Source organism: Mustelus asterias, chromosome 3 (assembly GCF_964213995.1).
Source record: "Mustelus asterias chromosome 3, sMusAst1.hap1.1, whole genome shotgun sequence".
NCBI classification, from domain to species: Eukaryota; Metazoa; Chordata; class Chondrichthyes; order Carcharhiniformes; family Triakidae; genus Mustelus; species Mustelus asterias.
The window spans coordinates 21,200,859-21,214,259 of NC_135803.1; the positions used below are offsets into that span (position 1 = coordinate 21,200,859).

A 13,401-nucleotide genomic window follows, 5' to 3' on the forward strand; every position below is an offset into this window, starting at 1 on the left:
ATTGTGCTATCTACTCAGAAAAGTTGATAGCATGATATTATAATGGGAGACAGAGCAGGATGTAGTGAATATTCCAGATTCTGCAGGCATACCTCAGATGGAACAGTTAATTCTTCTTTCTCAGTTGTGGTAATATATACCCTATCAGTGGTGTCAGTTTTTTTATTCCCTGGGAGATCCAAATTTGCACCCTAATCAGTGAGCTCTGATTTTGAATGCCCATTCTGCATTGCATAACAATACGCTTCCAAAGCATTTTGAAAGCAGAGACTTCCTCCCTCCCTTAACTTGAGAGTGCTTGCTGTGCCATATATGGTGCTATTACGTACGTGCTAACATACCCCGAAGGAAAGAAATCAGAAGGTGTATATAAGGTTAGGTTGCCTTGGCAGCTGGAGCCCTTTCATATTGAACGTAATTATTCCGACAACATGATCTGATTTCTCACCATTTGAGGTTAACAAAAAAAAAAATCAACTAATTGCACCCCTGTTTGCTATTACACAAAAGTGGATCTGTTTCTCTTTGTAGGAAGCAATGTGGGAGTAAGGTTCTTTGTAAATTGTAGGCCGTGACGTAAATTACTGTCAGTTTGTTCGTTCTGTTTTGTACAGCCACAGTCTGTGATGTGCGTTGGCAAATTCGCTTATAACCTGACATGCATATATAAAGGATCCATCAGGGCCTTGGGGGGAGGGTCAGTGCTCTTTAACTGTTTATTTATATGAAATGTGTAGATTTTAATTTATTTTCAGTTCACCACAACTGGTGAATGCCATTGATATTTAGTAAGTGTTCAGGAGATCAATATCGCCTGTTACAAAATTTCAAGTGAACGGCAAAAGAGACGTTGTAACGTCAGCTTGGAGGTTGGTTGATGGACATAAAACAAAAGTACGAGTATTGCTAAAAAGCAAGTTTAACAACAAAATCTTCCAGAAAGCCAGGCGGGTTCGCTGAATGGTGACCGATCTAACTGAATGCTGATTAATAGGTTGCAATGCATTTTAAAAGGAATCACGTACTTTTCTCTAACACGTTTCACATTCTCAGGTCATTCAAAGTATTTCACAGCCAATGAAATGTAGGCAAATGCAGCAGCCAGCTTCTCACAACAAGATCCTAAATTAAAGCAGCACTGGAAAGAAACGATCAGTTGTTTTATTTTTCTCTGATTGTGGTGTTGATTGCCGCCCCCCCCCCCCCCCCCCCCCCCGATGGACTGTTGGCAACCCCTATCGGGGTTTGCTGGCAACCTTCAGGGGCAGGGCACATGTGAATTTGGGAGAATCCCTGAGACACCACTAAATCCTAGTGGGCTTGGGAATAATGGCATTAAGTGCTCATTAATGAGCTTAATTAATGAGGATTCGGGGTGGACCATTTAGGATGGAGGTGCGGAGACATTTCCTCACACAAAGAGTGGTGAGCCTGTGGAATTCATTACCACAGGAAGTAGTTGATGCCAAAACATTGAATGTATTCAAGAGGCGGCTAGATTTAGCACTTGGGGCGAACGGGATCAAAAGCTACGTGGAGAAAGCAGGATTAAGATATTGAGTTGGATGATCAGCCATGATCGTGATGAATGGCAGAGCAGGCTCGAAGGGCCAAATGGCCGCCTCCTGCTCCTATCTTCTTTTGTTTCTAATTAGTCAGTGAGTGGGTTTCCCATGTCAGACAATGCAACCACTGACTTAATAGGGATCAGCCCATCCCAGCCCCGGCAGGAATGCAAAGTATGGCTTCCACAGCGATGATGCAAGCCCTCTTGCCACCTAACCCACATCAGCAGACTCCATCAAATTCAATCCACAGAACCTTTTGCGTCCACTTGACCAGGACTGCAGTTTAACTTGTAATATGAACAATGGCATCTCTGACCATCCAATCCTGCTCTGCCTATGAATTGCACTTAAATATCAGCTGAAACAAGTAATAGAAATAAATTCAGTCGGAAAAAAATAAAGATGTGGAGGCGTATTGAGGCTAACAATGCAACTAGGTATTTCTTTGAAAACATGAGTGCAACTGAGTAAGGCTAATACAACAGTTAATAGTAATCTAGGTATTATAAATAAGTTCAAAAAAGGAAGGCTTTTCTTTCGTAGTTGGAGGCATCAAATAAATTACAAAAAGCGCTACATAAACAAAATCTGTTCTTTTTTTTGTTTTAGCAAAAGGAGCAAAAAAGGAGAAAAGAATGGAAAGGGTCTACGACATTTTTCAATGAAAGTGTGTGAGAAGGTGCAGCGGAAAGGAACTACTTCCTACAATGAAGTGGCCGATGAGTTGGTGGCGGAGTTCAGTAATTCCAATAACCACATGTCTTCTGATTCTGTAAGTGGGCTCATTCTGCATACCAACTCCAGTCCCATTCTGATCAACTCAGTTGGTTCATATAGGCGGTTCCTCCTCATTTCTTTAACCGTCACGCATGGGTTCTCTAAGCCATTAAGAAATTCTGTAATCGTTAGTAGCTTTTAATTTTAATTCCTTCCTGGGAGGTGCACGCCGCTGGCAAGGCCAGAATTTGTCGCCCATCCGTAACTGCCCTTGAACTGAGTGGCTCGCTAGGCCATTTCAAATGGGCAGTTAGGAGTCAACCACATTGCTGTGGCTCTGGAGTCACATGTAGGCCAGACCTGGTAAGGACGGCAGATTTCCTTCTCTCAAGGGCATCAGTGAACCAGATGGGTTTTTAATGACAATGGTAGTTTCATGATCACCATTACGGAGACGATCTTTCTGAACTGAACTTTAAAAAATTACACCAGCTGCCGTGGTGGGATTTGAACCCGTGTCCTCAGGGCATTAATCTGGGCCTCTGGATTACAAGTCTACTGACATCATACGGCCGTACAGATAAACTTTCGTTCCAAGAATTACCTTGCATTCAGTGTGTTTTCTCCTCTTAAAGTTTGTTTATTAGTGTCACAAGTAGGCTTACATTAACACTGCAATGAAGTTACTGTGAAAATCCCCCAGTCGTCACACCCCGGCGCCTGTTCGGGTACACTGAGGGAGAATTTAGCACGGCCAATGCACCTAACCAGCACATCTTTCGGACTGTGGGAGGAAACTGGAGCACCCAGAGGAAACCCACGCAGACACGGGGAGAACTTGCAGACCCCACACAGACAGTGACCCAGCAGGGAATCGATCCCAGGTCCCTGGCTCTGTGAGGTAGCAGTGCTAACCACCGTGCCACCGTGACGACCTCTTATCCATAAATACAGTAAAAGCTGATTCATGATTTTTTGCACTGTAACACAGTGTGATCTATAATACAAATGTCCCTCACTAATTCTGTCAATCTTTTTGCAAATCTGTAAAAAGATTTGCACAATGGTCATGTACTCCATTCCACCTATCCCACCACTTCATCCATGTCCACACTTGTTTCAGCCCACCTATTGCTGAAACCATGAGAGCAATTCTCCCAAAAAAATTCTAAGTGTCAAATTTGCGTGAAAACTGGAGTAAATCGCACTGGTTTTTTTCAGTGGGAGTTTAAAAATGAATTTCCCACACTAAAAAGCTGGGGCAGGGCTCGTTCCTACTGACGAGGCCGGCAGCAGAGCGCTGAGCGGGCCACGCGAACGTGTCCATCTGTCCGGGGGGGCCCCCCAAAACATGCCCATGCCAGCGTCTCCCTCCTCCCCCACTGACCCCGACTAAAGAGTGGCAACAGGACACTCTTTCCCCCCCCCCCCTCTCCAAAATCAGGTCCTGCCCTCTGTCAGGCCCTGTTCTATTAGACCCACCCACTTGGCACTGCCCATTCCATGCCCAGTGGGCAGTGCTGGGGGCCCAGGCTGGCATTGCCAAGGTGGCAATGTCTCGGGTACTGCGGGGATCGGGCCGTCAACTCCTCGCAATTGGGGAGCTATACTAAACCCCGCTGGAGTGAAACACTCCTGGTGGGGGAGAGAGGCTAGCGGGCCCGGAGATTTCAGTTCTGGGCCCGCTAATGATATTGATATTATAATTAGGTGCTGCATACATTATGCCGCTCCGCGCAGATTTTCCCCCACATCTGTGCATTTGTCACTTCCAGACTTAGTTACTCCAGGCCTCTACTGGCCAGCCTCTGTTAACTTAAGCTCATGATGTGGAGATGCCGGCGTTGGACTGGGGTAAACACAGTAAGAAGTTTAACAACACCAGGTTAAAGTTTAACCTGGTGTTGTTAAACTTCTTACTGAACTTAAGCTCAGCCAAAGCTCTCCTTCCTATATTCCAACTGCACTAAATCATGAATCTCCCCTCCATTCACTGACTTACTTTGGGTGATACGCCATTAAAATCTTCATGTTAAAATTCTCATCCTGATCTTCACATTTCTGTACAACCTCGCCCCTTCCCATCATTGTGACACCTCCAGTCCTATAACCCTGCCAAGAACTCTGCTGACCGAAAATAAAAGTGCAAGTTATTGTTGCAAAAGGCATCGCAAGAACAGTTGGGTTCACTTCTGGCTAACTCCCACTAGAATCATAGAATCCCTACAGTGCAGAAGGAAGCCATTCGGCCCATCGAGTCTGCATTGACAACAGTCCCACCCAGGCCGTACCCTTGTAACCCCACGAAATCCCCCTGACACTAAGGGGCAATCCCACCCAGACCTGTTCCCCATAACCCCAAGTATTTACCCCATTAATCCGTCTCACCTACAAATCTTGGGACATTAAGGGGCAATTTAGCATGACCAATCCACCTAACCTGCACATCTTTGGAGTACTTCAACGAAAGACTTGGAGAGTCTTTTCTAGGGAATCTTCTGTTCTGTTAAATCGGATTAAAATAATAAAAGAAGTTGATTCGCAGATTTTTCCATTAAATTGGAGGTTTAAAAGAGAAATTCACCATTTTAGTAACCTTACTAGAAGCTGAAATCTGGGCCAGCACAATGAAAGTTTGGAATGATGTCACTGAGCTGCAACAAGCCCATGAATAGACTTGAAGACTCTTTCATCATTGGATTTGGTTTGTTTTGCATGTCCCCTTTCAGCAGGCATATGATCAGAAGAACATTCGACGCCGTGTCTATGATGCACTCAACGTGTTGATGGCCATGAACATCATTTCTAAAGAAAAGAAAGAAATCCGATGGATTGGGCTTCCCACAAATTCTGCTCAGGAATTTCAGAATCTTGAGGTGAGGTTCTTGTAAATTGTGCTGAAACTTCAACTCTTATCTACCAGAAATATTCTCCGATGGTTTGAGTATGCTAGCAATTCAAAGCATGAAGAGCCTGGCCAGTTGAAGGCTGAAAATTGGTTTAGGTTACCCATAGAGAGACAGATTTTATAGCTTGGTAGGTTTTCGTAGACAGTCTTTCACCTTTTTTTTTCAGTTCAGTTTTATTTTAGTCTCAGCTATGGCTCAGTGGATGGCACTCAACAATGAGTCAGAAAGTTGTGGGTTTAAGTCCCACCCCAGAGATTTGAGCACATAATCTTAAAATGGATACTCCAGTGCAGTACTGAAGGGGTTCTGCACTGTCGGAGGTGCTGCCTTTTAAATGAGATGTTACACATATACCCTCTTGGGTGGATGGGAAAATTCTCTGGCACTGTTTCATGGAAGAAAATTTCTCCTAGCCAATATCTATCTCTCAAATCAACATCACTAAAATTCAGAAAATGCTGGAAAATCTCAGCAGTACTGACAGCATCTGTGGATAGAGAGAATAGAGTTAATGTTTCGAGTATGGATAGACTCAAAATGTTAACTCCATTCTCTCTCCGCAGATGCTGTCAGACCTGCTGAAGTTTTCCAGCATTTTCTGTTTTTTGTTTCAGATTCCAGCAGCTGCAGTAATTTGCTTTGATCGCTAAAATACAGGATGTGGGAGATTTTTGCTGTTTTGCGGATGTTATGGTTCACAATTTGGGTACTGTGTTTCCTATGATTTTTATTCATTCGTGGGACATGGGTGTCACTGGCTGGCCAGCATTTATTGCCCATCCCTAGTTGCCCTTGGAGGGCAGTTGAGCGTCAACCACTTTGCTGTGGATCTGGAGTCACACGTAGGCCAGACCGGGTAAGGATGGCAGATGTCCTTCCCTAAAGGACATTAGTGAACCAGATGGGTTTTTCCGACAATCAACAATGGTTTCACGGTCTTCAGTAGGTTCTTAATTCCAGATCTTTTTTATTGATTTCAAATTCCATCATTTGCCGTGGCAGGATTCGAACCCGGGTCCCCCAGAACATTTAGCAGAGTTTCTGGACTAATAGTCTAGCAATAATACAACAAGGCCATCACCTTCCTATGTTACATAAGTGTCTATATTTTAGAGTACGTCAAGCTATAAGGTGATCTGGGCCATCCCGATATCATCAAAGGCATGATATAAATACAAGTTCTTTCATCCTTTCTTTTGATATTTCTTCTTTTCTAGTATGCTTGCTTACCTTTGTGAAGATCCTTTAGCTTCCGCCTTCTCCATCTCCTACCCCACGTTTTGTTTTTTCTCTCTTTCTGGTCACTATTCCACAGCCAAGAATCCAGGCTGCCTACATCCTGCCAAGCCAGTTACACTGTTGATCTTTAATTAGCTGCTAAGGAAGTACAGGAGAATAGCCTGGCTTGACTCCCTCTTTGACTCTTAACTTCTCTGTCTAAAGTGTCAGACCTTCACTTGCTTTGGCCCCTGATGTCACTGCTGAAACAGAAAACTGCTTGTGTGGGAAATTATGGGCTCAATCCTGTGCCTAACCATTGTATTGCACAGTAGGTTGGTATAAATTGTGCTCTTTCGCTGGGCTGCCTTGATTGCGTGTCTTTAATTGTTAGCACCATGTGTGCCGAGAAACATTTTGTTATGATATCTAATCACTTAGGAACACTGGAAAGTACAGGAGGGAAAAGCATTCTGCAGACCATCTTGGTGCGAGAAGCTATTACCTCTTAATTATCTGTGCGCTCATATCTGTTCAATTCCACTTTCAATTTGTCCATGTTATCCGCCTCCTTGGTTAGTCCATTACACACATTCAACACTTTATGCAAAGTAGCTAAATTTAAGCTGTCTGTGCATCTTCTCTTTTTTAATTGTGAGCCTACCTCCTCTATTATCAAACTGGTCCCAATCTTACGAGCAATGGCAATGAAGAGCGGATTGCCACAGCACTAGAAGATTCCCCCGAATCGGTGCTATTGCACGGTTCTTCCAGTATCTTCTGATCCCAGCCACCACAGCAATGCGCAGCTCAGAATCCCACAGGGAACAATCGGACATGCTCCCTCTTTACAACACCAGCTGCCCAAGGGGAAGCTTAAAGGTCCAGTCTTTGAATGGGTGAGTGGATGAATGAGTGAACGGGTAGTTGGGTGAGGTTCATAAGTGAGTGAGCAGGTAGTTGGGTGGCGGGGAGTAGTCTGGTCAGATTGGCAGGGCGGTCAGGTCATGGAGTAGGCAGTCCATAGTCAGGTCTAGTTGAGTTGAGATAGTCGGGTTGGAGAAGTGGTCAGAGGGAGTAAAGGGATCGGTTGTGGAGTTACCTCCGTGACTAGATTTTTATCTAATATTTAATAAAATCATAGAATCCCTACAGTGCAGAAGAGGCCATTCAGCCCATTAAGTCTGTACTGACTCTCTGACAGAGTATCTTACCCGGGCCCTCTCTCCTGCCCATCCCCATAACCGCACACATTTGTCCTGGCTAATCCTCCTAATTTACACATCTTGGGACACTAAGGGGCAATTTAGCGTGGCCAGTCCACCTAACCTGTGCATCATTGGACTGTGGGGAGAAACTAAACCACTCATAGAAACTTATAAAATTCTTACAGGATAGATTCAGAAAGAATGTCCCCGATGGTAGCGGAGCCCAGAACGATGGTTCCTAGTTTGAGAATAAGGGGTAAATCTTTTAGAACTGAGGTGAGGAGAAATTTCTTCACCCAGAGAGTGGTGAATGTGTGGAATTCACGACCACAGAATGTAGTTGAGGCCAAAACATTGTGTGACTTCAAGAAGAAATTAGATATAACTCTTGGGGGCTGAAGGGATCTGGGGATATGGGGGGGGAAAAGAAGGATCAGATATTGATTTTGATGATCAGCCATGATCAAAATGAATGGCGGAGAAGGCCCTTAGGGCTGAATTACCTACTCCTGCTTCTATTTTCTATGTAATACCATGAATACTTGCCTAACACTCTTATGAGATGCATCAGGTCTTGTTAAGGGGATACAAAAATGTCCTGTTTGGATAAACTGCTAATCAACTAATATCCCAAAATTAACTGGTGTTCTATGTCAAGCCTCCTTGTCTTATTGTGTAAGGTTTACTCAGCAGCATAGGTATTTCACTAGATGCTACATCCATATTTATAAAATAGTTTCCTCCAGCTATTTTACATGAAATTACCACTTTCAGACGACCTCAAGATGTTATCACGCCAAACCTTGAAGCAAGTAGTATTTTTACATCCTTTCACCTTACAACAGTCATCCCACATAGTGAGTTAAGATGACAATTTAACCAATCTACACCACATATTGTTTGCAGTACATGTACCAAGATCACCCAAGTAAAAGAGTCTCCGACTAATACGTTCAACACATTTTTAAAACTACTTGTGACCGTATAATCTGTTCAGATTCACCTTTATCTTGATTCTCTTTCTCAGAACCTTTTCCTTCATGTGTCATTTCAAAGAACCTCTTTGCTCTGGATAATTGGCTGAATAATAATACTTGGAGTCATATCTGAAGCAACTATTCACTTGTCCTTGGACATTTCTGAGACTCAATCACCCACTTTGGCTCTTCCAATTTAACCTCTTCTGCTACATCACCTGATTTCCTATACATGCTTTCATTGCTGTTCTGTCCGTCTTTAATCCTTGCATTCCCAGACTCTCGCTCCCAATGTTTGGAATACTTTGAAACTTTTTTAAAAATTCATTTGTGGGACATGGTCATCGCTGACTGGCCAGCATTTATTGCCCATCCCTAGTTGCCTAGAAGGGCAATTGTGAGTCAACCACATTGCTGTGGCTCTGGAGTAACATGTAGGCAAGACCGGGCAAAGTTGGCAGATTTCCTTCCCTAAAGGACATTAGTGAACCAGGTGGGTTTTTATAACAAGCAGCAATGGTTTCATTGTCATCAGTAGATTCGTAATTCCAGATTTTTTTTAATGAATTCAAATTCCACCACCTGCCATGGTGGGATTGGAACCCGGGTCCCCAGAACATTAGCTGAGTTTCTGGATTAATAGTCCAGTGATAATACCACTAGGCCATCGCCTCCCCTCTGGGTGACAATCTAGGGTAGGATTCTCCGACCTCATCTGTGGCTGCCCTGCTGCAAGTGGGAATAGAGAATTTGGCGTTCCAGCCTAAACTCCATTCACTTTCAGCGGCACCAGAGAATCCCAACCAGGAATGCAGACAGAGATATTCAGCGCTAGCATTTTATTCTTTGCCTCGGAACAAAATGCCTCCGTTTTTTCTAAGAAGGCTGAAGGGAATAAGAGAATGTTTCCCAGGAATTTATTCACGGCAACAGACATATGACCCAACAGAATCTCCTCCTCCAGGAACTGAACTCCAGTTAGGACTAGTTTCTTTGTTATGTGAGATACCTTCCCACAATCTGATGTGATTTGATTTATTATTGTCACATGTATTAGTACACAGTGAAAAGTATTGTTTCCTGCACGCTATATAGACAAAGCATAGAGAAGGAAAGGAGAGAGTGCAGAATGTAGTGTTACAGTCATAGCTAGGGTGCAGAGAACGATCAACTTAATATGAAGTAGGTCCATTCGAAGTCTGATGGCAGCAGGGAAGAAGCTGTTCTTGAGTTAGTTGGTACGTGTCCTCAGACTTTTGTATCTTTTTCCTGACGGAAGAAGGTGGAAGAGAGAATGTCCGGCTGTGTGGGGTCCTTAATTATGCTGGCTGCTTTGCCGAGGCAGCGGGAAGTGTAGACAGAGTCAATGGAGGGAAGGCTGGTTTGAGTGATGGACTGGGCTTCGTTCACGACCCTTTGTAATTTCTTGCGGTCTTGGGCAGAGCAGAAGCCATACCAGCTGTGATACAACCAGAAAGAATGCTTTTTATGGTGCATCTATAAAAATTGATGAGAGTCATAGTGGACATACCAAATTTCCTTAGTCTTCTGAGAAAGTAGAGGAGTTGGTGGGCTTTCTTAACTATAGTGTCAGCATGGAGAGACCAGGATAGGTTGTTGATGATCTGGACACTTAAAAACCTCAACCTCTCGACCATTTCTACTTCGTCTCCATTAATGTAGACAGGGGCATACCCTCCACTACGCTTCCTGAAGTCGATGACCATCTCTTTCGTTTTGTTTTGTAGACCCCTATCAGGTCTCCCCTCAGCCTCTGTCTTTCCTTAAATTTCATTATATTCCACCATTATTATTTCCACATTAATTTTGAGAGATGGGCTTTCATTCTCATTCTTGACTCAGCTATATTTTCCCTGTCAGCTTGGGAAAACTCTACTTAGCTGCCACACATGGCTTAGAGACTAATGCTTAGAGACAGGAATGCAGAGTGAGTGTCGCTTCAATTCTCATTCAAACAGGGGACAGGTGAGGTCACCAAGAGATTTGAAACAGGATAATGGTGTTACCATCACTGAATCCCCCACTGTCAACATCCTTGGGGTTACTATTGACCAATAACTCAACTGGATTCACCACATAAACACAGTGGCTGCAAGAGCAGGTTCAGAAGCTAGGAATACTGCGGTGAGTAACTCGCCTCCTGACTCCCCATCTACAAGGCACAAGTCAGGAGTGTGATGGAATACTCCCCACTTGCCTGGATGGGTGCAGCTCCAACAACACTCAAGAAGCTTGACACCATCCAGGACAAAGCAGCCTGCTTGATTGGCACCACATCTACAAACATTCAATCCCTCCACCACCGACGCTCAGTAGCAGTAGTGTGTACTATCTACAAAATGCATTGCAGCAACTCACCAAAGATCCTTAGACAGCACCTTCCAAACCCATGACCATTTCCACCTAGAAGGACAAGGGCAGCAGATACATGGGAACACCCCCCATCACCTGCAGGTTCTCCTCCAAGCCACTCACCATCCTGACTTGGAAATATATCGCCGTTCCTTCGCAGTCGCTGGGTCAAAATCCTGGAATTCCCTCCCTAACGGCATTGTGGGTCAACCCACAGCATGTGGACTGCAGCGATTCAAGAAGACAGCTCACCACCACCTTCTCGAGGGCAATTAGGGATGGGCAATAAATGCTGGCCAGCCAGCGATGCCCATTTCCCACGAATGAATTTAAAAAATATAAAATTTTAAAACCGATGCAGAGGGCAGCGGAAAATCATCGGCAATCAGCCAAAGATTGGGGTGTCAAGTTTTCTGTGCGGGACAGGATCCGTGTGAAAGAATGCGGCATCAGTGGGAGCTCAGGAAACTGGTAAGGAGACCCTTAGGAACAGTCAAGTCTGGATGTGGCAAGTGCTGGGTAAGGGTCTCTGGCAGTGAGTAAGATCGAGATGAACAAGGGAAATCCATCAGTTTCACAGCAAAGCTAATTTCAGGTGAAGGACAATATTGCATTTGGTGACATTGACTTACTTGGTGCAGAACAGTGCTCGAACCTGGGACTCTGAGAAGTGCATCATGACTCTGAGAAGTGACCAGTTTGCACAGATGCATGGCATTAATAGCTTTCAATCCCTTTTCTGATTTCCTCTGATGTGTTTCCTGGACCCCTCTGCCCCTTTAGTACAAATCAAATATTGCGCAAGTAAAGGAAATGGTTAATTAGTAACCATATGGAGGCCTGCTCCTAAGTTTAAGTTTTTTTTTAGTTTATTTAATAGTGTCACAAATAGCCTTACATTAATATTGCAATGAAGTGACTGTGAAAATCCCTGAGTCGCCACATTCCGGCGCCTGTCCCGATACACTGAGGGAGAATTTAGCATGGCCAATCCACCTAACCAGCTCGTCTTTTGGACAGTGGGAGCAAACTGGAGCACCTGGAGGAAACCCACGTGGACACGGAGAGAACGTGCAGACTCCACACAGACAGTGACCCAAGCCGGGAATTGAACCCGGGTCTCTGGCATTGTGAGGCAGCAGTGCTAACCACTGTGTCGCCCAGAATAAGAAAACCATGCTTAAAAGCAGCAAGTTGCGTTCAAAATATCAACACATATATCAAGTATACCCTCGAAAGTGTTAATTATCATTTTAACAAGTTAGTTCTCCTGAGCACATGTTGTACAGCTCTTGGTGCACCATTGAGTGTGGAATGGAATCAGTAGCTGACAATTGAAAAAGAGCAGTGTTAACAATCTGAACTGGATTCCGAATGGGCATCAGTAAATTTAAATAAGGCACGGAAAATCACATCAAAAGTCTGAAGTGTGGGAATTATCGTTGAGATGAGTTCGCTGCATCAGTTCTAGTGTTGGTTTAGAAAACAAATTGGAAAGGAAGACCCAGCGGAACACTTAAACTCGACTGCAGTGTGGATTAATCCATTATTGTGCTTCCTGGTGCACGTTCCGTTTATTCAATCCCTGTTTCTCTAATGGAAAGGTTTCAGGTGCTGGGGATGCTTGAGAGCAGAATCCTCAACGTAGCAGTAAATGGAATATTTGTGCTAATGATGCGTGAACGAATCATGGCAAAACCCTTAAGCCTCTTGCTATTTTTAAATTGTGAATCGATAATTGCAGGTTTGAGTACGTTTTAAAGTCTCGGATGAGCAGAATAATTCTGAAGAATCGGAAGATTGGTGAAGCCAGCAACGACTTCCGAATAGAACCATATAATCTTCTGCATGTCCAAAAATACATTTTTAAGAATTACTGTGTGAAATCTATATCCAGGAGGATTTGCTCCGTTATGTTGATATGAGATTTATTTTGCTTGCATATTACTGTTCTTAAATTCACTCACTTTGAAACATTAATGAGATGTTTGGCTTGAGCTGCACCACTTGAATTATTGGGGGAAGAAAATTGTGCAATGCTTAGAGAATCTGATGCGGCAGATTCTTACTGTGGCAGTGCCATGTCTATCATCTGCCTAACTACCCCACAGGTATGTTACCAACAGCAGAAGAAGCATTGGGTAGCCTGCCTGTCCCTGGATCAATTGAGGCCCATAAGTGGTCAATTAATGGCCACTTAAGGCCCTCCTCCTATCATGAGGGTGCCCATGCCATGTGTTGGCTGGCAGCCTTTTTGTGGGCTGATGGGAAGGTCCTGCCTGTTTGGTAACACTGCCCAGTGGATGCTCCTCCCCCCACCCTCCTCAGCCTCCTGAACCCGATCCTCCAACACCTCACCAGGATCTGGCAGACTAGTTAGACTTATGGGCGGCACGGTAGCACAGTGGTTGGCACTGCTGCCTCACAACGC

At 44.2% G+C, this 13,401-nt stretch overlaps 1 protein-coding gene across 7 annotated transcripts in view; it reads left to right on the top strand.

Moving 5' to 3' along the window:
- LOC144487666 (transcription factor Dp-2-like) overlaps window positions 1–13,401 on the top strand; it is a 187,983-nt gene that overhangs the window by 156,355 nt on the left and 18,227 nt on the right. For 6 of the 7 annotated variants that reach the window (XM_078205751.1, XM_078205792.1, XM_078205772.1 and 3 more), the window contains 2 exons: window positions 2,178–2,340; window positions 5,015–5,161. In XM_078205751.1, the coding sequence (XP_078061877.1) occupies window positions 2,178–2,340; window positions 5,015–5,161 (310 nt within the window). The remainder of the gene's footprint in view (window positions 1–2,177; window positions 2,341–5,014; window positions 5,162–13,401) is intronic. The other variant, XM_078205766.1, reaches the window with a different exon arrangement.